The 14762-nt window shown below is 40.6% G+C and overlaps 1 protein-coding gene across 1 annotated transcript; it reads right to left on the bottom strand.

Annotated features, from left to right (window-relative positions):
• Positions 1-228: 228 nt before the first annotated feature.
• On the bottom strand, positions 229-13565 carry VEZF1 (vascular endothelial zinc finger 1). The gene is made up of 6 exons (XM_006889253.1): positions 13498-13565; positions 7939-8633; positions 7104-7167; positions 5815-5998; positions 4302-4424; positions 229-1371 (listed from the first exon to the last, which is right to left on the bottom strand). Exons 1-6 carry the CDS (start codon positions 13528-13530, stop codon positions 944-946), a joined length of 1527 nt encoding a protein of 508 aa, XP_006889315.1. The 5' UTR covers positions 13531-13565; the 3' UTR covers positions 229-943.
• Positions 13566-14762: the final 1197 nt, after the last annotated feature.

Below are 14762 nucleotides of genomic sequence, written 5' to 3'. Positions count from 1 at the left end.
CCTCCAGCGTCTTTCTTCCAATTTAAAGCAATATATTTTAACTGTTCCAAAGTATTCCTCAGCTCCTGAGTGGGAGTCCCATTGGTCTCCATTTGCTAGGAGCTTGCCTGTCCGCATACTTGACTTCTCTTTCATTTGCAGTCTTTTCTTACCAAAACACAATTTGTATATTTTGGTTTGCTTCTTCTTCTTCTTTTTTTTTTGTTTTGTTTTTATTCATTTTTTTTTAAAAAGTGAACTACAATGCTATATTCCATCAGGATTAATATGTTGAGCAATATTTACATCTCCAAATATCAGGTCACACTCCCTATTATATGTTGAAGTTAGAATGATAAATTATCATATGCTTTGCATATCAGAGCTGGTATCACCTTTCCCATAGGGAATGCTGCCTGAAATTAACATATTCCCAAAGGTAAAATGCATATTCTCTGAAATGCATTTTATTATGACAATGCATGTATTTACTCATAAAAACAATAAACACAAACTATTCTACACTAGCTCTCAATCTGTGGATTTAGAGTATCAGGTTAAAATCAGTCATCCACCTGGTATATGGGGAAAGAGTTTTGCTAGTGTTTAGAACAAAATGGTTTCTGGGGATTAGAAACAGCAATGCTGTTTTTACTTTGAAATGGGTTTTACTTTTTTATGATTGATTTTAATCCTGGCATTTCATCTTGCCAACTACTATTTAAGCAATGATGTGAGCTAAAAGGAATTTCTGATTAAACTAAAATGGTCCAATGATAAGTTACATACACACTCTATTTTGAGTAATTCCAGCCAAATTGGAGAAAAATGCTACTATACTCTTATTATTAACTAATGTAATAAAATCTTCCAATTTCATGGTTTACTTTTTACCTTAATCAACTAAAAATAAGTTGCTGGTAAGTATTTACTTTAAACTCCTATTTTCATTTTATAATACTGTTTACCAAGGCGGTGATGTAGGCAAAGCTTGGGGCAGGAAAGGCATGCTCTCTACAGGCCTCATTGCTATATTGAGAGGGGCAGCTAATGTCATTGGTGTGGGCAAGTTCATTGGAGACGTGATCGTAACCGGGTGTGCGATATTCACTGGGGCAGTGACTGGGGTGGGGAGGTTGACTGGGGTTGTGAGTGTTAAAGGAGAGGTCATGGATAATGGACTAGTGATAGTTACAGGGTGCCCTATGTTCATGGGGCTGGTTATGTTAACTGCACTTGAAACATTTACTGGACTTCTCATGCTCATGGCAGCTGCTACTGTGACTGGGTTTGACATAGTCCCAGATGACACAGAAGATGTTATATTGAATGGAGTAGTGAGAGTCACAGGTGTCGTAGCAGCCGTGGAGGTTTGGCACAGGTTAGCAGCTTCTAAAATAAGAAGACAAAAGGGCCTTTAGACTCTTCAAACAGTGAACAAAAGTCACAAAGAGTTTCTGAATCATTTTTTTTTAATTTAAAGGGCAAACATGTAATGAATTACAGTTTCCAACCACGTGGTCAACAGGAAGGGAGGCACTGAGCACAAGACTGGGGACCCGCGACCCCACTGTAAGGCTCTCCATGCTGATGCTACACCTCCTGCAAGAACTGGAGTGACTTGTTTATCTTGAAATTTTTGTTTCAAGTTCAAATTTACTTACCTACCTCACACTGATGCTGAGAGGATCAGTTAACTTCTGCAAAGTCCTCTGAGGGGAGGGGGTAAAGATACTCAGTGTGGCTAAGAACCTCCAAGCAGTTCCTCTGAATTCTAAACACTCTCCTGGGAAGAGCCAACCACCAGCAGGAGAAAAGAGCTTGTTTACAGAGTTGAGCCAATAGTTACACAACACCATATAATCGGAGAAATCTTCTCATAAGGCACACTGTAACTATCAGAGCTGCCATATGCAGTATAGGTGACAGAAAGCCCACTCAGAGGTGAAGCTATATTCCATTAAAGTTTTTAAAATCCATAATTTGGCTTTGAGAAGCAAGTTATTTAATTATCACCTGCTTATTTCAGTCTTGGAAAAATAGTTCTTATTAAATAGTCCCATTGCTTCTGGTTGGGTGTTAAGGATATTAAGAAAGAAAAAAAAATAGTCCTCAGAAGCTTTATGTTGTTCTCCCTTCTCACATTTCTTTTCCCATTCTGGTTAATGCAATCACTTACTTGATGCCTTGTTTCATTTTACTACACATTACACATAATCACGTATACCAAATGGGACTGACCAGGCAAGGAGACCCTGCAGTTAAGTTGGAGGTCCCTAATTCCTACAACCCAGCAAAGTCTAGGCACTTCTTAAAGAAAAGTTATCTCAAATATGATACCGCTAACCCTATTCTGAAATGAAATTCAATACTATCTGCTGATTTATCCTTTCCCTTACCCTCTCAGGGTTTTATGTAGTACAGAGAAAAATGGCTAGAATTGGATGGTGAAAATGGAAGGGATACATTTGAGACTAAAGATGGGGCTCAGAACACTTCCTCCTGCCAGGTAGAGGGACAGGGGGTGAAAGTAAAATCACCTCAGGAGGACATTTGAGCCATTAAACAGTTAACAAGCCAGTTTTTATTTGGTCAGTATGATGTAACTTTGATATACTCTCTATCAAGGATTCCCAAATCGGGCTGATGATCAAAACCTTCCATCTAGGAAATTTTTTAGAAAATTAATTCCTAGGAGATCCAATATTGAAATTTAGACGGAATCTAGGAAATCTGTATTTTAAAAAGCTCCTTAGATAATGATTCAGATTGAGAATTGATATTATTTTATTCTAATTTGATGGTAGTCTCATTATTTAAAGGGACATTTCTAATTTTAGTTTAGGTTTTCAAGCTGGAAGTCTCTCTTCTCCAGATATGTCAATTACCAATATGAATACAGAGGTTGCTAACATCACTGGTCATGTCCAGAGAGAGGTATGCTTGCTCTGAAGAGGACTATAACAGCTTATATCAGAAAATGAGCTAAACAACTGAGTCTTATTGTGCAGGCAAACAAACAATAATACCAAATACAAGTGTCAAAAAAAAAAGAGAGAGAGGATAAGATATAAAACCAACCTGCTGTTGGGGTGATGGCAACACTGTTAAGAACATTCTGCTTTTGCTTTTAATGTAAAAGTGTTTACTACCTTTGTACAATAGCCTGTCTCTGTTTAATGTGATTCCTGTCAGTATCTTTTAAGTTTTTATTTTTATGACTTCCTCTTAGTAAAACATTTTCTATAATATGCTTTCAACTCATTATGCAAATATTACAGCACCAAAATATAATGACAACTCTTCATTTGGAAGGAACAGCAGCATCTATCTATCTGGACGGCTTCATTCTTTTCCTCCAATGCAAGTAGATGTATGGGAAAAGAATTTTATTTATTCCTTTCATCTTTATCCAAAAGCAAGATATTTAGAAGGGATCTGAAGAAGGGAATAGTCACAATACACAAAAGCCAAGAACAGCAAAGATGACAGAATAGCCTGTATGTTGATGATTCCTTATCAATTTAAAACACAACAGTATAGCATGGCGGGGTGGGGAAGAAAGAAGGAATTTAGGAATCTGTCCGAGGGTTGATGCTACAATGACAAAGTGACTTTTCTGAAATGGCTACACAATATCCCAGGAGACAAAGCTGCAACTAGTAAGTCAAAGCTATGAGGAGAATGAAGACTACAAGAAAGAAAACTTTCTATTTTAAAAAAGCAATCGCAGTACAGTCCTTATGCAGAGAACATGTTAAGCTAATGCCAGTTGAGTGAGAGATGAAATAAAAGCGAGGCCAAAAAGGGGAGGAGGGAATCAGCACTACAGAGTCTGAAAAGTGTATTAAATAATACAATGCAGAAAGGACACTAAAGAGCAAAAAAAATAACAGTAGTAGGAAAGTGAACTGATTTATATACCAGGATGGTACTGCATCCACCTCGAGGCAGGAGTACTTTAAAAGTAAAAAACAGCCTATAATGGAGTGATGTTGAAAATAAAATTAACAACAAAAATGGGACTCTGAACAAAGCAAAAGACCAAATTTATAACAAAAAATAAATTTAAAAAAGGACATTTAAGTAGTACTGAGAATTTTTATTTTCTAGTAATAAAAATTTATCTGGAAGATTTATTGCCAATTAACTAAACTTTGCCAGACATTTCCCAGCTTACAGTATTTACATGTTCTCATAAAGCCAGATTCTCTAAACTGTGGTTTCTCTCATTTTTATTTATTTCTCTAATTTAATCACTTGGTATTCTAAATTGAAATACCCTTCCAGTTGTACCCTGGCCCTGGGAAGCCTCAACTTACCTTTCTTCCGTGCTTTGACAGCTTCTTCCCACAGTCTCAGCGTTTCTACCTGCTTTCCTGGCCAACTTGTAACATGCTGTTGCTGCTGCTGCTTCTGGTTGCTGGTCTCTTCACTCATGCATGCTACTCCAAAGACAAAGCAGAATAATTTATCTACTTTGAAAAAGTACAGCAGTTTTTGCAAAATCCAAAACTTAAGTAACTTGATTCCTCATACACCTGAAATCTAATTTTATTTCAAAGCTTTTACTACAGTGTATCTCATTTTTACAGCTTGTGTTTATACTGATTATGAAAGGTGAGTCAATAAAACATCTAGAGAGCTAGGAAAACTAGTATAAAAGGGAAAAGGGGACTCTGCTATATTAAAAAGCAACTGTCTAAAAATGGAAGTTGGGATCATTATTATGTAGTAGTATGTTCATCAAAATATCTAATATACTTGCTCAGTTGACCAAAAATGTACACTGAAAAGTACATTTCTGTAAAGTTCAAGTAGAATATGCTAGATGATGTATAAAGAAGCAAAATGGACAAAATGCATGATGCTTTCTTTCTCATCACTTTGCCCAACTAGTTTTGATAATTTTATAGTTTTGCTGCATAAAGCACATCTATAATAGAATACAGAATCAGGAAAAAGCTTTTTTTCTTGTGGAAATAGCAAAAGCAGATGCCTAGGTAAATTAAAGTATTATTAAATTTTATCAATAAATTCTGGAATACTGTATCTTCAACTGTGAATTTAAGCATTCTAATGGATACACTATTTCATTTCTTTACAATTTCAGATTTGAAAAGCAAACTTACTAATACTACTTTCACCTTTAAGGTCATTAATAAGAGTATGCTATCAATCAATACAATCAGGAGTTAGCAGATATAAAGACTCTCCATCTTTCAGTAAGAATTAAAACTGCCTCACTTAAGACACAATTTATTTGTCTTATGTCATTTTAATCCTAACACATTAGAGCTTTTTATTGAAATTTCATAGCGGGGACACACTGAAAAATAGCTGCGGGAAATTGTGCTATTCTAACAATAGGTATGTCCTTTATGACTAGAAAGGTGGAGGGATGCCAAAGGAGAGGAAGACCCTCAATCAGGTGCACTGACACAATGACTGCAGCAATGGCCTCAAATGTGTCAGAGACTGTGAGGTTGACACAGGATGGGACAAGGTTCAAATCTGCTGTTCGTAAGGTTGATGTGAGTCATTCTCATTCCGATGGCACCTAACAACAACCTGGGTGTTATTTGCAGTAAAAAAATCAGTGGAGAATTTGTAAATGTTGTTTGTGTATAGATGCAGGTGAAGCATATTTGTGACACTAGTATACTCTTCCCACTGACAATGATATGTGTTTGCATACTTTAGTTAATAGGAGTAAACATTAAGATGACCATTAATACAGTTCTGAGAACATAATGAAAATACTTTTGATGTATCACAAAACATCTAGATTTCATCAACTTAAAATGTAAAAGAAAATTACAAAGAGTCACTTACTTTTATTGATACCTTGTTTACATGTATTACAGTTGATACTTTGGCTCTGCCCATGTGTCTTTAAGTGGCTGGTGATGTATGCTGCACTCAGAAGTTTCCCACAGATATTACATGATACCTTGCCCTCGTGGCGCACCATGTGTGTCCGTAGTCTGTCTTTGGTGGCAAAGGCAGCAGTGCATGTCTGCATGAGGGAGGAAAACTTTTTTTAAATATAGACTATCCTGTTCTACTCATTTTAAAATATGTTATATTCTATGCATTACTCTACCCACATCAGCAAACAGACCTGAACTATGGAAAATTTTAACTGCATGTGTTACTTACAATGGTAACTTTCAAAACACCTGGTGAAGTTTAGATACTTCCATTTCAGGGAAAGAAAAAAATACCAACACAGCAAAGTGAAAAGATGACAGTCATAACATCAGTTAAACCTGATTTTTAAACCCAGCTCTACAATTTACTTAACAGAGTAACCTTGAACAAATGTGTTAACTTCTCTGTTTCTTCATCTATGAAGTTAGAATAGTAATACCTACCTCACAGGACAGCTGCTGAATAAAGAGCTTGGTCCAACATTTGGCACATAGCAAGCACTTAAGTCAATAAACATTAGCTTCCTCCTTTTAGTTGAATTTTTCTTAAAATTAAAATAATTTACTTTAATGGGATCAGTTATTATTAAACTTAACTAAAAGAAGCACAAAAAGACTTCCAAGTAGCAAAACAGAATTATTGATGCTTACAATAGTTATCTGATTCAACAAAATTCTTAACCTTTTCATTGTCACAACTTATGTCAAATGAAACATTAACATAAGTAGATTTTCACACTAGAATATGCTCCAATTTGACAACAGCAGGCATAAGTACATTGTGATAATAGGGAGAAAATTAATATCTCTATTATTATAAACAACCTCAACCAAGAATCCAGAAATGAACCCAACACATTTATAGGAGAATATATATATATATATATACACACACACACACACACACACACACACACACATATATACATTTTCTCCTTGTAACAAAAAAAATTTCTGTTCCCAATGAAAGTGTATCTTAACAAAAACAAACTTTTAACTTTTTAAAATGATCTTGCCTCACAGAAAGAGAAGCTGTCATTTATATTTAATAAAACTAAATTTCAAATAGACCACATTTACTCAAGCCAATGATTTTAAGATTATTCAAGAACTGTGAGATTTGATTGGCTCAGACCTTCTGGATAATGTGCATTAAGTGCTACACTAAGGATAAGTCATTTTAACTCTTACTTGGCATTTGAAGGGTCTTTCTGTTGAATGGACATGTTTTACGTGACAGCTTAAGTGGTCAGGCCTGTGAAAGAGAGAGTTTCAACAGAAGATGTAATAGAACACGCACAGAGAAATGCTACTTACTGTGATGCTTATATGACTGGTAGATGGGGATGGGGGGCATTTTAAGAAAGCTAGCAGAATTACCAACTCCCCCTGCCCCAGTACAAGCCTCCTTACCTCTATTACTATATATTTAATTAGTTTCAGTCTTTAACTTGTTCATTTTCCCTTCTATTCAACAAATCATATTAGGTCTTGGTTCTTTATAATTACAATATATCCAAATTTTCAGTCCTAAGACTTGGCAGAAAAAGCTACAACTATATTAACGTTAAAAGCTTTTAAAAATTCTAATTAGTAAAATGTTAGTTCTCACTGAAAACATGGAAATACATTCCCTTAAAAGTTTTATCAAGTGTCTCCAAGGTCATTTCAACTTTCAGGAAATATGTTCCTTTGATTTGTACAGTGAACCTCATATCTAGTCACCCAAATAAACTGGAAACTGGTGGTTTTGCAGTGATAAGTGTCCATGTGCCAAATGAAGGCTTGAATCCACCAAGGCACTCCTTAAGTGAAGTAGTAAGTTAGATCACTATGTCCCCATACATCAACGATATCAAATGGGATTAGACCTGGAGTATAATGCTTCTTTATCGATTACCAATCTCCTTTAACAAAGCAGGCCTGCTCCCATCTATTCTCACATTAAACCTTCAAGATCACACAGAAATAAATCTGAAGTTTCACTGTTATCATAATTTTAAAAATGCAAAGCAAAACGCAGTACCTCGAGAAGCCTTTCCCACAAACACTGCAAGTATAGGGTTTGGTGATGCCTCCTTCATGAGACCTTACATGGTAAGTCATCCGGTCCTTTCTCTTGAAGCGCTGATTACAAACAGGGCACTCGAAAGGCTTTTCGTCTGAATGGGAGAGCTTGTGTCGATTGAGGTGGTACACATCTCGGAAGGCCTTCCCACACATCTCACAGGCATGGTTCTTCTTGACAGGCTTACTGGGTTTCTTGACCGTCTGGGTCACAGGCATAGCTGTAGTGCTGGCACTGCTGCTGGGGTTAGTGCCCGAGGAGGATGTAGTGACAGTTGACAGGATGCCTGCAATGGTCGAGACCAATGAAGTTCGGCTGCTGTCCCCAGCGATGGTGGAGATAAGGGGAACCACTGTGGTGGGGGTTTTCTTTGACCGGGACACCAACTTGATTCCTGTGTGGCAGGACTCATGGCGCCTCAGGTGATAGCTGTCCCTGAAAGCTTTACTGCAGTAAGTGCACACAAATGAAGTTTTGGGTTTTTCTTTTTTAATCCCAATGGCATCCTTTAATGTTTCTGGTGCAGCCTGAGGTTTCTGAGTTATTGGTATTGGAAGCAATGGTTTCTGATCAGGAGGCTCCACAGCAGAGCTCAGGAGGGGAAGCAAGCTGTTCTGTGCTGCCTGTTGTTGGTGATGAGAGGCTTCATGGGCCTAAAACCAAACATTTACACTTCAGAAACTCAGCCTCTCACACGACCTTCAAAATTCAACATGCTCCAGACAAGGGAGACCAGAAAAAACATTCAAAGAGCTTGTAAGCCAAGTCCCTGAAGCAGCTATCCTGCAACCACCTAATAGGTTGTAGCTCCTAAATCAAAACATCTGAAATCATTGTCCAGCAATTTTTTCAACTAAGTTGCTGACAGTGATCTTGCTTTCAAACAAATGACTAAATTATACATCGTCCTGGTTCTTAAGGGCCATAATAGCAGATGAAATCAGGGTGCATTTGTCTGTCGGTGCTGAAACCAAGTTTAAATAATTTGTAAAAAAAAAATTATACTACAGATGTTCTGATAAATATTTAACAGTATAGTACCTTGCTGCAGACACACGCGCACACACACACACACACACAAAAAAAAGCCAGAATGACACAATCATCTACTTGTCTACTACCTATGGAAGAAAAGGTAACAGGGTCTCTCCATTTCCATCAGAAAACTCTTAAGTGTTGAGAGAGGGATCTAAGTGATAACAGGTATCTTGCACTCTGAATACATATGCAAGTTGTTAAGTTTCCTTTTAAAGTTTTCACTTAAAAGATATGGATGGAATAAAATCTGCTATTAATTGACCTGAAAGGCAGTGGTGAAGGTAGCCCATAGCAAAACACCTGTCAGTTGATTCTCAGTTCACCTATTCCTATGTTAGCAACACTAGTTGATAGTCAAGCCCCTGATGCTGCTCAAAGACAGACTAGTCAGAAAAACGACAACAATAAAAATATTTAAAATTCCTTCACATTCATCTTGTTCAGTAATTGTAGGTTTTGTTAAAACATTGGACATTTGCTCTGTTATAATGAGCTTTCCCATTCCAAAACTGAAGGCTCGGCACAGTCTGGAAATTTTCTTTAGCTGCACTGAAACAAAAAATTCATTGTGATTCAGGTTCTTGGCATTCATGAGTAGTTATGACTTCTTGGATTTGATTCTTATAAAATTCTCCATACCTCGATGCTAATAAACATTTAGGAAATGAAAGAAAACATTCCTGGAAAAGAGGCAGTCCCCAGAGAATGAACAAAATCCATTCCTAAATGGGTCTTTAACTTGTAGGATGCATGGGGTTCTTATCCTAACCCCACTTTAGCTCAACAAGTCTTTTCAAAGATTTAAAAGCTGCAGGTGCAGCCAGTGAAAGTGACTGTGCTGAAGGATTTGTTTTGAATAAGAATTATTTCAATCTTTCCAGAGTGAGGACAAATTTACATAACTTTAAAGGGCAATACGCATTGTTAAACTGGATGTTTGTAACCAAGGGACTTACTGTAGTGCTTCCTGGTATGTTGTTCTTTTCCAACATTAATTTTGCAACTTTTGACAGTAAGCTCAAGGCCCTAAAATGAGCTTTGTAACCCTAAGAAGATCACGCCCTTGCGAGGTAAGTATCCAAATATTTAAAGCATGCAATGTTCGAGGAAAGGCCTTTCCCAGGATATCAGAACCTTTACCAACTCAACCTTCTTATTCTATAAACACACGTCTTACAGATAACTTGACTACAGACAGAAACTCAAAGACAGGGACACACAAACATACACATCGTTCATCTCAGTGGTTAAGAACATCTATTACTCACTGGTCATGTTTACTTGATGGGGAACACAATAACTAAGCTTAGAACTAGTCTCTCCCAAATGATTAGGTGAGAGGGTACCTAATGAACTATCAATTCCAACTTTTAACTTTTTATCTAATCTTCCTTTGAGTACTGAAAACACTCTCAGAAATTACGTGATTACTATCTGGACTACTGCTCATACTGAATCGCAGTCTACTTTTAATTTATGGACTGTCAATGTCAGTGTCCCAGGTGACACTAGCAGAAACTTTATAGAATTTGAACTCTTACTCATTTCTCAACTGAGCTGTAGGATAGCCAAGTTTCCATGAGGTATACAAACAGTTAATAGCTAAAGATAACTCAAGACATAAAACTTCAAAAGCTAACACATCAGATAAAAGGGAATGAAAATCTCGACAAAGTTCAGACTTACAGAGTTTACAGGCATTTTTTCAATTCTAAACAACTATTGGTGCAATGGAATACTAAAAGCACTTACTGCCATTTTACCAATTCAGATGTCTGTGGTAACAAAGTATTTTCATAGCACTGCTGACAGGAGGATCATACCAGGTCCCTGTTTCTTGGGTGAAATGCTATAAAATGCTTCAATCACTATAGGAATCATTCCCTGAGGATTCCTAGGATCCTCATACTTCTACATGAAGCCTTCTAGGAGGTGAACTGGCTCTCCCTAACTTATTCTCTAGGGAAGAAGGAGTAAAGTAACTACCACAGCCTGTCTTCAGTAAAGTGATTTATTATTAAAATATAACTTCTGGGTAGGCTTTTATTTGATTAGCATCATCAAATCAGAGTTTTAATTATCACCCATCTCTTTCAACTGCAAGACTTTTTAAACCTGCCCAAGCTTTCCTTTTTCTGTGCTGGCAAAAAACAAAACAGAAATGTTATTTCATCACCCAGGGTGGTAGGATATGGCACCAAGAATCTCCAGTGCCAGAGGGTGAAAGATTTTGTACTGAAACAAATTAGCATCGGTGAGTCATATCTTGAATGTCTTGTTAGGAGAATCATCCATCAAACATTTTTAACAGCTATGGCTTTCACTTTCCACCAGATTATCTGGAAAGCAAGCAGGTGTTAAGTTGTTTTAAAACATAAATTCAATAGGATGCTCCAGGAAACAAACAAGAGAATTTAACTCTCCATTTCCCCAGTTAAAATTAGTACAATCAGAACTGATTAAGTCTATTCAAACTTTTCCAGAGACAACACTAAAATAGTCCCTTTCCCCATTTAACTCTTTTCAGTTCTAAATAAATTTTTCAACAATTTTCACTGCACACAGTTCAAAGCCCAATTTTCACACTTTAAAATCAACTTTCTTTTTTTTTTTAAAAAAAGGGATTTTAATAGTTGGGGGGGAAGAATATAACATCTCATTTTAAAATTGGTCAGTAAATGTGTGTAGCATTTGCTTTACCCAGGGAAAGAAAAATAAAACAACAAAACCCAAAAAACCAAGAAAGTTTTCAGTTGGCTTTCTAAAAACTTGCTACAATTTTTTTTCTTGATGTGAAGAACTCTTTATTTATCCAATATACATTAAGTTTACAGGCACCAGGTTTACAATGCTGAATCTAAACCACTCAAAGAGGGCAGATTCCACCTTTAACACCAACCTGGATGCCAGTTAACTATATATTCTTTCTTTTCTGGTGTATTTTAAGTCAATTTATCACATTATTATCATACCCATCATAGTGTAATAAAATGCCAGATGAGAATGAGGAAAGTGAATTAATTCCAGAATTTTTAATATCTTAAATTTTAAGATGCTTGAATATATTTCAACTACTTAAAAACCAAATTAGCACTGTTGTCAAGAATGTATGTTTAAAAACAATAAAATTAATCTATATGATACATAATGTTTGGAATCTCCAATTCCCTGTATTTTAACTCCATTGACAGGGGTCCAGCAGTGTCGAAAAAAAATTTTTTTGAAAACTGTGCATCCGCGCCTGGTTGGTTCTACGTGGCCTCAAACGCCCAAACTATGCGTTTGGGGTTTCACAAAGTTATTCAAACAAGGAAAATAACCCAGAGAGGCGGGAAGAAAGCACTTAAGTGATGAGCTTCCTAACCTCCTCCGGTTTGGAAGTTTTCCTGTAAGCTCATCACGCCTGCCTGGTAGGTGCACCGTTTGCACCAAGCAGAAGGAAAAAGTTATGTCCAGCTCAGGTCCTCCAAACAGGGGTCCTCCAGATAAAAACAGGCAGCGGCACTGCCTACGGAGCGGCTACAGTCACTTTCAAGTTTCTCGCAAAAAGCGGACATCAACATCCCTAACGGGTGACTCAAGTGGGGGCTTTGTAAACAGACTGTTTGCTCTGCGTTTTCGGTCTCCCCTGCGCGGCTGGAGGAGACGGTGAAGGTGGGACAGGGGAGCAGGCGCTGCAGGACGGAGATCGGTCCTCCCCGAGTCCCCCCCACCCCCACCCCCGCCCCAGCTGGGGGATTCCCTGGCTGAATGGGCCGGCGCGAGAGCTGGACAGAGGACAGAGCAAAGGGTGTCCGCTGCCAGGGCCAGGCTGAGGTTTGGAAAAGAAAAATGGAAATCCCATGAAAAAGTTTGGAGAGGGGATACACACCACACTCTCCAACTGTGTAAACACTAGGGGGGCCAGCGGAGAAGGGGGAGTGGCGGGGAACGCAGGAATACCCGCTATTCGCTGGGATGGGGGGGGGTGTTAGAAAGTCAACAAAAAAAAAAGAGAGGTGGTGAAAGAAGGAAAGCGCCAGATGGAAGGGCTGTGGGGTGCAAAGCGACTCCAGGAGGACTTGGGAGCCCCCTCTCTCCCCCGGTGCGGCCGCGGGCCGGACGCGCCGTGGCCAAGCGGCCCGCGCTATCCAGCGGCCCGGCGCCCTCTTTTCTCTGGGCCGCGCGGGTGGTGACAGCGACCGGCCTCCTCCCTTCCGCTTCGGAGCGGGAGGGCAGGGTGTGTGTGTGTATGCGTGTGTGTGCTGGGGGGGCCCTGGGGCTCACCCCGAGGCCTTCTCTCCCCCGCACCCCGGAGGCCGCCTCCTTTCACCTCAGCAGCCCCGCTCCTCCGAGGCGGGCGGGCGGAAAAACAAAGGGGGATTAAGGCCGGGCCGGAGAGCGGAGCCGGGAGGGAGGGGAGGAGCGCCCTCCCGCCCGCCAGCACGGGGCCCGGCCCCCCTGTCCCCCCCGTACCCCCCCGGGGGGGGCCCCCAGTACCTGGAACAGGAACGCGGTCCAGTTGGCCTCCATGGCTGCGGCGGCCGACCCCCCTCCTCCCCACTCCCCCCGCTCGGGGAGCCTCCTCAGCCGGAGGAGGCGACAACAAAGCGGCGGCGGCGGCGGCGGCAGCGGCGGCGGCGGCTCCTCAACATGGCAGCGCCGAGCGCGGCCACTTCCGGTAACCTCCGGGACGCACCACCGCGGCGGCGAGCGCGGGCGGGGGGGGAGCCCCGGCCCGGCCGCCGCCACCCCCAGTCGCCTAGACCCCTCCTGGGCGTTGCCGCAGCCGGCTCGCCTGCTCGGAGCTCAGCCAGTGCTCGCGGGCGGTGGGGTCAGGGCCGCCGCGGGGGGGCTGGGGTGGGGCCGGGGGCGGGGATGGGCTGCGGCGTCCCCCCCCGCGGGGGTGTGTGGTGCTGCGGTCCGTGGCTCTGGCAGCTGGAGCAGGGGGAGCTCAGGAGAGAAGATGGAGGACGCCAGGGTCTGGTGCTGGCCTGCTGGGCACAGCAAGGCGCACTTTCCCTTCATTCAGGCCGGGCAGCTTAGCGTCCCTATTAGACCCTCAGCGGAAGGCACAGGCCGCAGAGGTCACCCGCTTTCCAGTCCGTTCTGCACAGGATATCCTCCATCTCCAAACTGGGGGAACCCCTTTTGGATTCCCTCTCCTCTCCCACAGCTGGCTAAAACCTCTAGTTAATGCTGTGATGTGCAACTCTCACTGAAATGAATGGCCTTCCAGCTCAAAGCAGGAATCCCACTGGGTGCAACCTTAGAGCATCCTAGTGTTGAGGCAAACACATGCCACGCAGAGATGTTGTTACTGGGTTATTCTTGGGTGAAGCTTTCCCATCCTTCCCCCTCTGTACATGTATAAGGCGGAATTCTCCCACCCCCTGCCCATTAAAGACACACAAACACAAATGAGAAAGCACAGACGTATTATTTTAGTCCTTCAGTACAGTCTGCTTCAAGAAAACAAAAAGTGAACTTTTGGTTAGACAGCACCAAGGGATGTCAGTGAGGTGACCCCAGCCTCTCGTTTGCAGTTCGAAGTCACCACTATTGGAACTTTGCAGATAAGCCTGTATCATGATGTCCTCAATGTTTTGGGTTTTTAAAATTCTTTCTTCACAGAGAGGTAGCTACTGCAAAGCAGAGAGAAGCTATTATTAAACAAGTGTCTCCAGTCTCCTTTGTTGAGAAATGAAAGGATGGGCTGTATCAGTGATAACTTTATACAGTATGAGGGGGGAAAAAAACACCTC

The sequence above is a fragment of the Elephantulus edwardii genome, unplaced genomic scaffold (genome assembly GCF_000299155.1).
Source record: "Elephantulus edwardii isolate Elephantulus edwardi_28Jun2011 unplaced genomic scaffold, EleEdw1.0 scaffold00077, whole genome shotgun sequence".
Lineage (NCBI taxonomy): Eukaryota > Metazoa > Chordata > Mammalia > Macroscelidea > Macroscelididae > Elephantulus > Elephantulus edwardii.
The sequence above is the reverse complement of the archived record's forward strand: the minus strand, read 5'-3'. Positions and strand labels throughout refer to the sequence as shown.